Source organism: Pristiophorus japonicus, chromosome 17 (assembly GCF_044704955.1).
Source record: "Pristiophorus japonicus isolate sPriJap1 chromosome 17, sPriJap1.hap1, whole genome shotgun sequence".
Lineage (NCBI taxonomy): Eukaryota > Metazoa > Chordata > Chondrichthyes > Pristiophoridae > Pristiophorus > Pristiophorus japonicus.
Window position 1 is genome coordinate 23296918 of NC_091993.1, and position 14813 is coordinate 23311730.

The 14813-nt window shown below is 45.3% G+C and overlaps 1 protein-coding gene across 1 annotated transcript in view; it reads left to right on the top strand.

Moving 5' to 3' along the window:
• The window catches only part of LOC139227605 (perilipin-3-like), a 46624-nt gene extending 34211 nt beyond the window's left edge, over positions 1-12413 (top strand). Inside the window, exon 5 of the mRNA XM_070858480.1 lies at positions 9775-12413. Within this exon, the coding sequence (XP_070714581.1) occupies positions 9775-10170 (396 nt within the window). The 3' untranslated portion in view covers positions 10171-12413. The remainder of the gene's footprint in view (positions 1-9774) is intronic.
• The last annotated feature ends 2400 nt before the right edge of the window (positions 12414-14813 follow it).

Genomic DNA, 14813 nt, shown 5'->3' on the forward strand with positions numbered 1-14813 from the left:
AGGTGCTGTTCGTCCATTTCCAGCCAGGCAAATTGCTTTTGTAAGCAAGAAAGAAGGACTTGGATTTATATAACGCCTTTCAGAACCACCGGACGTCTCAACAGCCAATGAAGTACTTTTGGAGTGTAGTCACTGTTGTATAAATACAAGTTGTTGTTGTAATGTGGGAAACGTGGCAGCCAACTTGTGCACAGCAAGCTCCCACAAACAGCAATGTCATAATGGCCTGATAATCTGGCTTTTTTGTTATGTTGATTAAGAAAGAAAAACGATGTTGACCAGAACACTGGGGATAACTCCCCTGCGCTTCTTCAAAATAGTGCCATGGGATCTTTTACATCCACCAAGAGTCTCGGTTTAACTTCTCATCCGAAAGACAGCACCTCCGACAATGCAGGACTTCCTCGGCACTGCACGGGAGTGTCAGCCTGGATTTATGTGCGGAAGTCCCTGGAGTGGGGACTTGAACCCACAACCTTCTGACTCAGAGGCGAGTGTGCTACCCACTGAGCCACAGCTGACACACTTAGTCCATGTCCAGTCTGGCTTATTGTTGACTCTAGCCTTCACAGTCAATTTACTGGGGAAAGATTTTGAAAAGCTTTTTGCTCTCTTCCACATGTTCCCGCAATGCCAATCAACCTCTGCAGTCCAGAAAGGGAACAATTAAGCTGTGGCGTCTCTGTCCTACTTGTAGTAAATTGTAGTTTGAGATTTTTTTTTTATTTAAAATTTAAATTTTTTTAATTACTTTTCCTTTCTGTCTCTCTTTCAATCCAATTTTTCTTTCCCTCTTCTCTTTCTGTACTTGATTTGACTCTAATTCGTGCTATTCCCTTCTCTCTTTCTTTCTCAATCCTTAAATCTCATTGGTTGAGGAGGTAGACTGTCTGTCCTGTCGTTCAGCCGGATGCCCTGTTGCCCTCGCTGCCCCGTTATCAGCTCGCACTTGCAGGGCAAAACGTTTCCCCATTCCAGCAATATCTGGGCCAATATTTCTCTATTGTGCTGCTACTCGGCACAACTGTAATTCAGCTTATATAACGGTGCTGGAAATCTTCATTTTGATGAGATCCGAATACAGTGCCTTTATTCACTCTAGACCAATCCCCTATCTTTCCCTTTACCGCCTGAATGCTACCATTTTACTTTCGTCTGCTATGATTTTGATAAATTACTCTGATAAGTAACATGACTGGTATAGTTCTATAACAAAGTTGGTTGCCACGTTTCACTATTAAGAGCTTACTCAATTACAGATTGGAATCGAGGGGATATGCAAATTTCATTAGTACCACGCCAATCTCCTGAAACTGAAAAAAAGTACTCCATTGTTGAATTGTGCTGCACCTTGACATCAAAGTATTCTGGAAACATGCAGACATTTGTGTTTGCTGAAGCAAAGTGGCAGGTTTATGGATTCCTGCTAAGTTGTGCATGATGCTTGTATTTCTGGAAACTAACCCTTTTCAGTGTAAAAGATGTTGAGCTGTGTTACACAGCATAGAATCTCTCAGGTTTCGTGTAAGTGATTGCAGAAGCTTTAGTCATTCTCTTCCAAAGCAGGCTTCATTCAGGAATTGCCCCTTGGATTGAAAAATTGCCAATGTCACTCCATTATTCAAGCAGGATGGGAGAGAGAAACCAGGAGATTATGGACCTATTATTCTTAGGCCTAGCAATTCGGGTTGTTTGCGCCTCCGATTAGCACCCCGACATTGCAATCGGGCACGGCACGGCACCACTGACAATTCCCGTCAAATTTTGCGGGGGCTTAGCGGCAGCGGTAACCTGTAGTGACCCGCTCCGTTGCGCCGACGATGACATAACAACATCACCACCGTGCGCAGCACCCCATTAGCGCCCCAGACCCTAAATTGGGTATCGCCCCCTGACGATACGCCGGGCGATGACAGCAGCAGTTTTAGGGCATGCGTGCCGGGCGGCCGGCCACTCGCCGGACGATTAAAGGGGAGGTGTTGTGCTTTTGGGGGGAAAAAAAGCTCTCTTTTTTTGTGGTAGGTCCCTGTTGGCATGGCAGCCCCGCTCCCCAGTGGTCCAGGTAGGGCCCTTTTTATAATGCAGCGTTTGCAGCTTGTGCCCTTCCCTTTAATTCAGAGAAGAGCCCCTCCTGCCCGGTAGCGCTAAGTGGTCCAGTGCGTAGCGCTGTGCCGTGCTCCTGACGCGTCTGCCCTGCTACCACCCCAGAAAGGAAGTGGAGCGCAAAATAAAGAGTTCCACTTTCTTTCGGGTGCGGTAACCCTAATTTCACGCGAGAGGCATGATTTCTGCATCTGCCGCTATGTCTCGCACCTCGCGAATGTTGAGCCTCCCAATTTTTCTCCCTTAATGTCTGTTGTAGGGACAGAGTAACTGAATACTTGGACAAATATGAACTGATCAGGGAGAGGATTTGTAAAGAACAAGTCATGTCTAACTAGCCTAGCTGAATTTTTTGGGGAGGTCACTAACTTGGTGGATAAGAGAGTGTCTGTGATGTCATTTAAATGGACTTCCAGAAGGCCTGCGATTAGGTTCCATGCAAGAGATTGTTGGCAAAAATGAGTTCGGATGGAATTGGTGGCAAACTATTGACATGGCAGGGTATTGGCTAGGAGGTGGGAGATAGAGAGTAGGACTAATGGGGATGTAATTCAATTGGTGGGATGTGACTAGTGGTATTCTAAACATATAGAATAGAACCTATCTTGTGTGGTCCCTCTTCTAGTCTGAGGTCACCTGTCATGTGGGACTTCATAAATGTACTATTATCATGGGTCCCCTGTGGCTCAATGTGCAGAAGGTTGTGGGTTCAAGTCCCACTCCAGGGTCTTGAGCACATAAATCTAGGCTGTGTAAGGGGGTGGTCTCTATGAGGTGGTCAGATTCCCTTCTGACCAACTTGAGCGGTTAGAATCGCTCCCACTCCCTTGGGTTCTATACTCTGGATTTATTTGAGGGATGTGACAAAAGTGCAAAGGACACTGGTTTGATGCAAAAGAACTTTGTTTTTATTACAGTCAAGGTAATACAAGCTTATTACACGAGTAAGAAAATACAAGGCCAAACTTACAATCACTCCAATAAAGGACAGTACAAGGAAAGGTACAAGGTCAAACTTAAAATCACTCTAATAAAGAACACATTCAAAGGGGGTTACAGTAAATTATACCTCCCACCTCCCAATACCTAATTCTCTAGCTAGGTTAGACTCCAGGACAGGCAGGGACTACGCTTACCAATCCTTTTGATAGTTAACGGTAGATCGCAGTTGTTTTTCCCTTGATACCACGTTGACTGTGGTCGGTCGCTGCCACGATGGTGATGTTCTTCCTTCAGGACTTCAGGACTTCGAGGCTGGAGAAGTTAGTTTACAACTGTCGCGTTGGTTTCTCTCCTTGTTGTGATGACATACTCGCAGTAAAGCACCTGGTGTAGTATGGCCTACCCTCTGTTGAAACAGGAGACCAGTTATACGATTTCAGTGTTCTAATCTTGGCGCCAAATCTGTTCAAAATCCTTTGTATAATTTTGGCGGGCTTGGTTCTTCTTTGTAATATTTTATCGGGCTCGTTAAAAGTTGATATGTTTTGGGTGAGTTGATGTTTGAAAACTGTTTCCTGATGGAAATATTAGTTTGGTAATTGCAATGTCCTTTTGTGCTTAGTCTTTCGCATACAGGCTGGATTGGGCCTCTTTGTGATGTATATGCTGAAATGGTTGTCCAGACCCATGTTGATGGGTAGCTACCTCTGGATAATTTTGTGATGTAAATGACTCTTGTGGGGGGGGAAGGATTTTCGAATACTCATTCTTCCAGTCAGGTTAACTTAGTCCTCACACCCAGGTAGGTTCACCTAATTAGACTGTCTCCTGCTAGTTCCTTGGGTCCACCCACAACCTTGAGTTTGTCTTTTAAAATCCAAAATTCTATTAAAGTTCGTAGTTTCTTTCATAAGCACTTTAGAGTTCCAAACTTTTCGGTAGATAGTCCCAAATTGAATTTCCTTTCGAATGAGCCCAAACACAGGGAGGGGAGGTGGGGGGGTGGGGGGGGGTTTCTTGTGAATTTTGCACCTGCTTCAGCTGACACTGCAATGCAGTGCCGAGGGAGTGCTGCAGTGTCGGAGGTGCTTTTTTGATGAGACGTTAAACTAAGGTCCCATCTGCTCTCTCAGGTGCAGGTAAAAGATCCCATGGCACTATTTCTAAGACTAGCAGTGAAGTTATCACCGGTGCCCTGGTCAATATTTATCCTTCAATCAACATAACAAAACCAGCTTATCTGGGCATTATCACATTGCTGTTTGTGGGAGCTTGCTGTGTGCAAATTGGCTGCCGAGTTACCCACATTACAACAGTGACTACATTCCAAAAGTACTTCATTGGCTGTAAAGCGCATTGGGATGTCCCTTGCTCGTGAAAGGTGCTATACAAATGCAAATCTTTCTTCCAGCCAACAGCTGTAACCAAGGGGAATGGTAGGGTTTGGGAGTAGATGTGACAGTTGTCCATTGCCATGGAAACCCAGATCTGGTAATAACAATAGATGGGAAACCAAAATTTTTGACAATCAAAATAGTTGAAAGAATATTGGACAATTCTAGCAGGTTCAATATGGAAGGCCTGTAAATTTCTGATGGGAACTTTGCTTTTGCACTTAAAAAAATTTTTAAATCCTGATATGTCCTTAATTTTCTGGCTTTGAAGGAAAGAAGTTGTGAATGAGGGAACAGATTTTCCATTCGGCTTTTGAGCATTGGATTCACTTTCCTGTAACAAATGCAAGTTTTTCTACTTTCATCTTCTTACTTCAATCTTCAATTCATTTCGAATAAGTGGGACTTCAGTTACGTGGATAAACTGGAGAAACTGGGATTGTTCTCCTTGGAGCAGAGAAGTTTGAGAGGAGATTTGATCGAGGTGTTCAAAATCATGAGGGGTGTGGACAGAGTAGATCGAGAGAAACTGTTCCCATTGGCGGAAGGGTCGAGAACCCGAGGACACAGATTTAAGGTGATTGGCAAAAGAACCAAAGGCGATGTAAGAAAAAACTTGTTTACGCAGCGAGTGGTTAGGATCTGGAATGCGCTGCCTGAGAGTGTGGTGGAGGCAGACTCAATCTTATCTTTCAAAAAGGAGTCTGAAGATAATAAAATTGCAGGGCTACGGGGAAAGGGCGAGGGAGTAGGATTAGCTGAAAGTCGGCATGGGCTCGATGGACCGAATGGCCGCCTTCCACGCTGTAGCCATTCTATAAGTGTTGCCATTTGTCTAACCCTGAACTTATTTAGCACTATATTGAGTGTTTCCATGCTTTGACACTAGCCTTTGAGAGACCTTTTTAAGGAGTTTTCTTTTCGTGTACAAATGCCATGAAAGGTGCCCTATGCTTATAGAACATATTAAAAGAGAATGTGGTGACTTGAACAGATAGTACAAAAGTTGATTAACTTGTTCATTTCAATCGCTGGCTCCACCTTGTAATAAAAAGTGAATTTCCCTTCACTAACCATTTTCAGAAAATATTTGCAGTGGTAATGAAAGGACATGTGATTTTGAATTTGATTCTGTCTGGAGTGTACAATATTGTTTGTGTGTGAGTGCGTGCGCGTGTGTAAAATATTTGCAGTTTCTCTACTGGTCTTTTATCCTTTTGGCTCACAGTGGTCTCTGAGCTTCAAACAGTTCCAACATTACAAATGCTGTCTGGAACAGCCTCTACCCTGCATTAACTGCGCTATCAGAGTGGTCAGCACCTAGAATCATAGAAACATTACAACACAGAAGGAGGCCATTCGGCCCATCGTGTCCGTGTCGGTCGAAAAAAGAGCTGCCCATCCTAATCCCACCTTCCAGCACTAGGTCCGTAGCCCTGTAGATTACGGCTCTCCAAGTACTTTTTAAATGTCTCCCTGGAGATAATTGGGGAGAATAAAATGGGTGCTGATGGCAAGTCCGTTCTCTTAAGTTTCCACTTAAAGTCTGTTTCTTTTTTATATTTTTTATTCACTGATCCTGATTGAAGAGGGAGAGAATATATCGAAATAATGAGCAACTCAAACTGGAGGGGGAAAAAATAGAAAGGGGATGAATAATCGGCCAAGTAAATAAAATGGATTAATTTGAATAGAACAGAATCTTTTTTTAACTTGGCGACTCATTCTGTCTCGTTTGGATAAATTACCTTCTTTAGAGTTTAGATTTTCAGATTAAGTGCACAAACTGTCCAGCAGGCATAGCATTTTTAACATTCCAGCTCTTGAATATCTGATTTGGCCATGCTGTTTATCCCTAACTTTAGAATCGAGCTCTAAGCCCATTAATCAAGGAACAAGAGCCAGTAACAACTGACCACAGAATCTCTCTTACCCGCAGCGTACCTTATCTGACAGAATTACCACAGGGCAATGCATTGTGTGGGATCTCACCTCATTGTGCAGATTCATTTTTATTTGTATTTTATTCCCCTTTTTTGGGGGGATACAATTTTATAGATTTTCCTCTGTTGATAATGTCACTCTTGTGTCTTGGGCCGAAAAATTCATCTCTGGCGATATCAGATCGGCTGCCCATTGGACGCGATGTCTGATATTGGGTTCCATTGCAGTGTAAAGTTTCATGCCACTACCCTGAGACGAATTTCTAGCTCCAATATACTGTATATGCAAGACTGAGGTTTTGCTTAGCTGAGGTTAGAATCCAGCCGTTAATCAAAAAGATCAGATCACTCACCCATTCTCTATTTTAAAAGGCCAGTAATAGTCCTGATGGCCTAATGCACCGCCCAGTGTCTTACTGAGCCATACAGATTGGTAAGGCCCTCGCTTTGATTCCCTGGTCAGTACTGAATGGGCAGATTCGGACCAAGGTGGCAGTAGGGTGCTACAATTGGTCTCGGCACCTGTGGAGTAGGGTGGAGGAAAAAAACAGTCACTCAAGGTTCCTGCTCCTGAGTGCTATCCAATGTATTGTGCTCGAAAGTGAATATCAGCTGAGGACTTGCCTATGATGCCTCTACAGTCAAATAGTCTGCTAACAATCACTATCTAGACTCAACAACTACTTGCATTTATATAGCGCATTTAACACAGTAAAATGTCCCAAGGTGCTTCACAGGAGCATTATCGAACAAAATTTGACACCAAGCCACATAAGGAGATATCAGGACAGGTGACCAAAAGCTTGGTTAAAGAGGTAGATTTTAAAGAGTGTCTTGAAGGAGAAGAGAGTGGGAGATGTATAGGGAGGAAATTCCAGAGCTTAGGGCCAAAGCAGCTGAAGGCATGGCCGCCAATGGTGGAGCTATTTTAAATCTGGGATGCTCAATAGACCAGAATTGAAGGAGTACAGAGATTGCAAAGGATTGGAGGAGGTTACAGAGACAGAGAGGGGAGGGATCTGAAAACAAAGATGAGGATATTAAAATTGAGGAATTGTTGGACCAGGAGCCAGTGTAGGTCAGCGAGCACAGAGATGATGGGCGAACGAGACTTCAAGCGAGTTAAGATGAGGACAACCGAGTTTTGGATGAGCACAAGTTTATGGAGGGTGGAAGATGGGAGGCCGGTCGGGAGCGCATTTGAGTCATCAAAGACTCGCACAAAAGGAAATTTCAGACGGCAATACTGAATGCTGATATCCCAGGAGAATTCGGCAACCACCGGAGAGGAAAGAAGGATTTAAAAAAATTAATTGGATGTGGGCGTCGCTGTCAAGGCCAGCATTTATTACCCATCTCTAATTGCCGTTGAGATGAGCCACCTTCTTGACAACTGAGTGGCTTGCTCGGCTATTTCAGAGGGCAGTTAAGAGTTAACCTGCATTGCTTTAGCCAGATTTCCTTCCCTAAAAGGCATTAGTGAACCAGATGTTTTTTTTAACCAACAAAACAGACACCATTGATACAAACTTTTTATTCAATTAACTGAAGTTAAATTCCTCAGCTGCCATGGTGGGGATTGAACTTGTATTAGCCCAGGCCTCTGGATTACTAGTCCAGTAACAACCACTATGCTACCGTACCTGCTATAAAATAAAACACCAATCATTTAAAACAAGAGCTATTACCTATTTTTATATTAGCAATTATGTCTTTATTCAATAAATGATGCAAAGAGACATGTAAACTATTCATCCGGCTGCTAATCCATACACTCGAGGTACTTTATGTACAAAGGAAAGTCGTTTCAGTGAAGTATCTGTCCTGGAAGTAATTATGCTCTGGCCACCGCAGTACAAGAAATTAGTTTCCAACAAATCACTTCTCTTTGCCTCTAATCATGACACATTGTCTGACCTAACAGCCTCATTGTAACTGGAGATTGCTCGTTATTCTTGTCGAACTTGTCTTTGAACTGTGTACCACTGCCTGGCTGCTCCTAGATGTTGCAACACAATGTTAAAACTGGCAAATGTGCCTTGTGCATGGTCTAATCTCCATTCTGAGGAAAGTAAACCTTTTGTCTGCACATCAGCCCTTCTAAACTACAAAGTTAATGCAATGCAATATTTTCCTTCTATTTCCAGGTATAGGTGTCTGTGTGTCTGGATTTTTGTTGATATCCACCACTTTTGTTTAAGTTTGGGAGGTTTGCCAAATTAGGCAACTGGGGACCAGGCTTTCCTCAGAGCAGCCTCTGCTCCACTACCCTCAACTAGGCTGGTAGTGCAGCATATGGTATCACTGTCCATGCCGAGCGAGGTTTCCGTCGTACTTATGACAAAGTCCACGGTGTAGCGCCGAGGAAATCTCCAGTCTATCTGTGTTTCTGGGCAGAATCTGACCTATCGGGAGAAGGTTGAAGGGGCCAGCTCAATGGAAGATAACAAGCTCTGGTCCGAATGGCCTTTTGCTGCTCTTAAAACTGACACATGCTGACGGTTCTGTTCTTAAGGTTCTGTATCATAGAATCATAGAAATTTACAGCACGGAAGGAGGCCATTCGGCCCATCAAGTCCATGCCGGCCGACAATGATCCATCCAGCCTAATCCCACTTTCCAGCTCTTGGTCTGTAGCCTTGTCGATTACGGCACTTCAAGTGCTCATCCAAGTACGTTTTAAATGTGGTGAGGGTTTCTGCCCCTACCACTCTTTTAGGCAGTGAGTTCCAGACCCCCACCACCCTCTGCATGAAGAAATTTCTCCTCGAATCTCCTCTAAACCTCCCCCCACCCCAATTATTTTAAATCCATGCTCCCTGGTTGTTGTCCCCTCTGCTAAGGGCAAAAAGGTCCTTCCTATCCTCTCTCGGCCCCTCATAATTTTATACACCTCAATCAAGTCTCCCTTCAGCTGCCTCTGTTCCAAAGAAAACAACCCCAGCCTATCCAATATTTCCTTATAGCTAAGATTCTCCAGTCCAGGCAACATTCTCGTAAATCTCCTCTGTACCCACTCTACTGCAATCTCATCTTTCCTGTAAAGTGATGACCAGAACTGCACGCAGTACTCAAGCTGGGCCTAACTAGTGTTGTATACAGTTCAAGTATAACCTTCCTACTCTTGTATTCTATGCCTTGGATAATAAAGGCAAGTATCCCATATGCCTTCTTAACCACCTTATCTACCTACCCTGCTACCCTCAGGGATCTGTGGACATGCACTGTAATTAGGGGCTTGGCAACTAATACAGATTTGGAGAGTTAATAATTATGTGAATTTAAAACTTTTTGTTTTGTTGATTTTCTATCGTCTCCGGAAGATGATGACGTACTGGTGGGGGGACCTTGAGGGACATGTTGGTTGATTCCATGTTTTTTGCCTTTTATAGCTCCCTGGTGGAATATATATGAACGATAAAACAGACTTTGAGACAGAAGAGAATCAAAATCGAGGGTGGAGCTTTCTCAAGCCAAGACCACCCAAAGAAAAGGCAACGGCACAAATATCTGACAGAATGCCTGAATCACAAGGCAGGGAAGCCGAGTCGATACCCAGTGAGAATTCCATCTCTGTGCCTGCAACGGAAACCAAAGGTGGATTGTGCGCAGGTTCGAGCTCGGGACAGAGTGAAAAGGAAGGTCAGTGCCCAGAGCCTGAAGTCCCTGGTCAATGGTTACAGAACGACCTTGAGCAACTTTCAACTCAAGCACCGATATTCCAAGAGCAGCAAGTCATCGGGGAGGATTTTAGGGAGTCCGAACTGAGGTGCCCCATTCCATTCTAATTTGAGGAGATGGTGGACCAGCCAGAGCAGCAGAACATCGAATTCAGCATCCCATTAGGTGCAACTTGTCACGACATAGCAGTGTGCATTCAAATATTAAAAAGGACCAACAGGCGGTGAAAACAGTTTGCTCACAAATCACAACGTTTTTTTAAATGAAAATGTGCCTGGAAAATTAGCCAGACCTGACAGCTTTTATCTCATAAGATTATTGCTAACAATCGGCTCAAAAAGCAGGTGTCGACGTATATGACCGTTGTGCCGTGCTGCTTAATTTTGAAGGTGATTGGCTGCACTTTAGCTGCCAGATGTGTATGTGACATATTCTACAGAATGCAGAAATAAGTCCTGGCTGGTGGGTGGGAGGGTGTGCGGAGCAGGATGGGACCGTGGTCTCACCATGTCAAGAAGGGGACCTGATCCAAAAGCGAACGATGGGGACAGTCGGATTAAATAGGGCGCAGTTATTGCTTATTAATCTTTTGAGGGACACAGCGTAACGTTGCAGCACTTTTCCTCAGGAGATGAAATGTGTTGGGCCAAACTCACGATGGGACATGGTCCACGGATGGATTGGGCCTGGTGACTCCCTCGCCTGTCACACTTCAGGTGTCACACCTGCAATCTTTTGTGCCACATTTATCAAAAAAACAGAAAAAAACAGTAATTTCCTGCAGGTTTCCCCTGACAGTCAGGGATTTGCAAGCAGCTACTAATCTACAGAGAAACACCCCCAGCAGCAAAAATAATACCCTTCTAATTGGTTCGAGGAGCTGCTTGCTGACGCTCACCATCCAGACACACACTTGAGGAAGAGGCATGTTGTGCAACAGGGCACCTGTGGAAATGAACCCTTGTGTACCTGGCTAAGACAGGCCTATCGGTTCATTGAAAGTCAGGTTGGCTTAAGGGGATTCTTTGAGTCAGAAGGCCACGGATTCAAACCCCAGGACAGGATTTGAGCACGTGATCTAGTCTGCCACATCAGACATTAAACCGAATCCCCCATCTGCCTATTCCGATAGATTTAAGATACTCAGTGGTAGTATTTGAAGTAAAGCTGGAGACTTCTCCTGGCGTCTCCTCCACCAATATCTCTCAAACGCTTAACTGATCATCTATCTCATTTGCTGCTCGTGGGATTGTGCTGTGTATAGCTTGGCAGTTGCATTTGCTTGCATAACAGTGGCCGCACTTCAAAAGTAATTCGTAAGAACATAAGAAATAGGAGCAGGAGAAGGCCTTTGGCCCCTCGAGCCTGCTCCGCCATTCAATAAGATCATAGCTGATCTGATCTTGGGCTCAGCTCCACTTCCCCGCCCGCTCCCCATAACCCTTCACTCCTTTATTCCTCGTGTGTGTGTCTGGCTGTGAAGCACCTTGGTGTGGCTTTCTTTTTTTTTTCTTTAGATGAATCACTGTTGTCCAGAAAAGCATAGATCTTGGTCACCAGCTTTGCAGACTTCCCTACTTTTAGATTACCAATTGCAACGGCCTAACAGGGAGGTTTATCAACTACATGTCATCATCATCATAGGCAGTCCCTCGAAGCGAGGATGACTTGCTTCCACGCCAAAAAAGGATGAGTTCACAGGTGTTCCAATGAAGGACCTAAAATTCCAGGTCCTGAACTACATCCTGAAGAATGGAAGATGCCTGTGTGTGAATGTTTTTAACGTGTGGTGACCGTTGCACACCAGCCACCACACAGAGCTAGGTCTTGATCCAGTGGCAAGGATTATCTAAGATGACTGGAGACCTGCTCTGCTGCACGGACCGAGTGCGCACACATATCGCAGTGTGGGCTGACCCGTGCTGCCCCTGGGCCCCTGGCCACGAACTCGCGCCTCTCCTGGGCCCCAATTACATCCCTCCACAGTTTCTCACAGCTCCTTCGCCCCATGTATACATGTACTTGTCTATGTAAGGCACTGCACTTCAAAGTCATTCATGTATGCAGTGCACATCCCGTCCTCTCAATCAAATATCGTACAATGTAAGTTTTCATACTTGCATATGAGCATCAAGCAGAGTGTGACAGTGATGTGAATCAAAAGGAAGACTCCTCCTCTCAGTGACTCATATCCTGCAGTTAGCTTCTTTGTAGTGCATGACCTTCAGTGTGGTCTGTTTTCCTTCTGATCCCCAGAGGCCCACGAGGCACAGCTAGCAGGCTCATCGCGTCTGCCTTTGAACAGAATGGATTGATTGCCGTGGGTTTCTAGGCCAAATTTCCTGAGGTTTGAAAGGTTCAGAGCATTGGGGGGAGGGGGGTGGGGGGCAGGATCGTTACAACTGAAGGGAACTGATTGGTCTGCAAAATCGCAACACGCACAAGGAAACGTGCATTGCCACGAGAGCTGGTAACTGTCCAGTGTTAGAGTGAGCGGTCTGCAAATTTGTCAAGTGTAAACCAGAAGCAAAGTTTCCCCAAGTTCCCTGATTTCCCCCTTCGGTGGAAAGAAGGACTTGCATTTATATAGCGCCATTCACAACCTCAGGACATTTCAAAGCGCTTCGCAGCCAATGAAATACTTTTTGAAGTGTCATCATCATAGGCAGTCCCTCGAAATCAAGGAAGACTTGCTTCCACTTCCAAAGTGAATCCTCTGGTGGCTGAATAGTCCAATACGAGAGCCACAGACCCTGTCACCAGTGGGACAGACATTCGTCGAGGGAAGGAGTGGGTGGGGCTGGTTTGCCGCGCGCTCCTTCCGCTGTCTGCGCTTGACCTCTTCACACTCTTTCCGTTGAGACTCGAAGAACTCAATGCCCTCCCGGATGCACTTTCTCCACCTTGGGCGGTCTTCGGCCAGGGTCTCCCAGGTGTCAGTGGTGATGTCGCACTTTACCAGGGAGGCTTTGAGGGTGTCTTTGTAACTTTTCTGCTGACCACCTTTGGCTCGTTTGCCATGAAGGAGCTCCGCATAGAGCAATTGCTTAGGGGGTCTTGTATCTGGCATGGAACTATGTGGCCTGCCCAGTAGTCACTGTTGAAATGTAGGAAAAACCGCAGCCAATTTGCGCACAGCAAGCTCCCACAAACAGCAATGTGATAATGACCAGATAATCTGTTTTAGTAATATTGGTTGAGGGATAAATATTGGCCAGGACATGAGGGGTAACTCCCCTGCTCTTCTTCGAATAGTGCCGTGGGATCTTTTAAATCCACCTGAGAGAGCAGACGGGGCTTCGGTTTAACGAACGTCTCATCCGAAAGATGGCACCTCCAACAATGCAGCACTGCATTGGAGTGTCAGCCTAGATTTTTTTGTGCTCAAGTCGTTGAAGTGGGACTTGAACCCACAACCTTCTGACTCGGAGGCAAGGGTGCTGCCTACTGAGCTCACGGCTGACACTTTGAAGATCAACGGAAACCCCGGAGTAATGCTATTGATGGTTCCAGCGGCACCCACCGATCTTCCGCCAAAATTTCAGTGGACGGATCCTGTGGAAATTACTGGGCTGTGTTTTTTAAATTAAAGACCATTATCAGTGTATCAAAGTACATCAGCTTGGTTCCGATGGTAGTTGCTATCACCACAGGAGCAGAAAATTTCAAGGAGTTTGTGGTCACGCTCTTCAGTCAATACACAATGCAGTACTGAGGGAGTGCCACATTGTCAGAGATGCCATCCTATGAATAAGATGTTAAAACAATCCACATGTTCATACGGCAGTATTTGAAGACGAGTGGGGTAATTCTCCCAGTACATACATCCCTAACTAACACCACTGAAAAGAGAGATTCATTGACCATTCACTTGATTTTACTGTTTCCGAGGTATTGTCTTTCTGGTGCTGAACTTGCCTATGTAAGGCACTGCACTGCCAAGTCATTCATTATATGTGGAACACTTTGAGGCATTAATGAGAAATGTGATGGGGTGCTATATAACTGCAATCGTTCTTTCTTGGGTGATTCATGAATTTGACGATTTGAATCTTCACTGGGGGACAAAGAGACAAGTGTGAAGCCTCCCACAGTCCCAGAGCCACCACCTATAAACCCTGATCATAGCGACTTGTCTCAAATCTGTGGGACTCCTGCAGCCTTCCCTTCCTCATACAGTCGATGAGCTTCTGAAACCGAAGCTCGGTGTGATCTAACCCCTACCTGGCCCTACCTCTCCACCTTTTCTCTAAGCCCGGCCACTGCCTCGTTCATTGGCCTGCTTGTCCAACATCTGGGACCGGATGTGCCACACTTTCCTCCAGCGAAACATTGCAAAATCGCTATCTTCAGCCCCTGCCTGTAACTCACCACCGCTCCAGCCTCACCCCCGGCTGCTGTCTCAGGTTGAACCAGACTGTTCGTAACCTTGGTGTCCTATTTGACCCCGAGCTGAGTTCCTGACCTATATCCTCTCCATCATAAAGGCCACCTACTTCCACCCCCATACTGAAACCTGCTCCACTCCTGCCTCACCCCATCTGCTGCTGAAACCCTCATCTATGCTGTATCACCTCCAGGCTCAACTATTCCGATGTTCTCCTGGCCGTCCTACCATCCTCCACCCTCCATAAGCTTCAGTTCATCCAAATCTCTGTTGCCCGTATCCTAACCCGCATCAAGTGCAGCTCACCCTGTGCTCGCTGACCCACAATGCCTCAAATTTCGAATTCACATCCTTGTGTTTAAA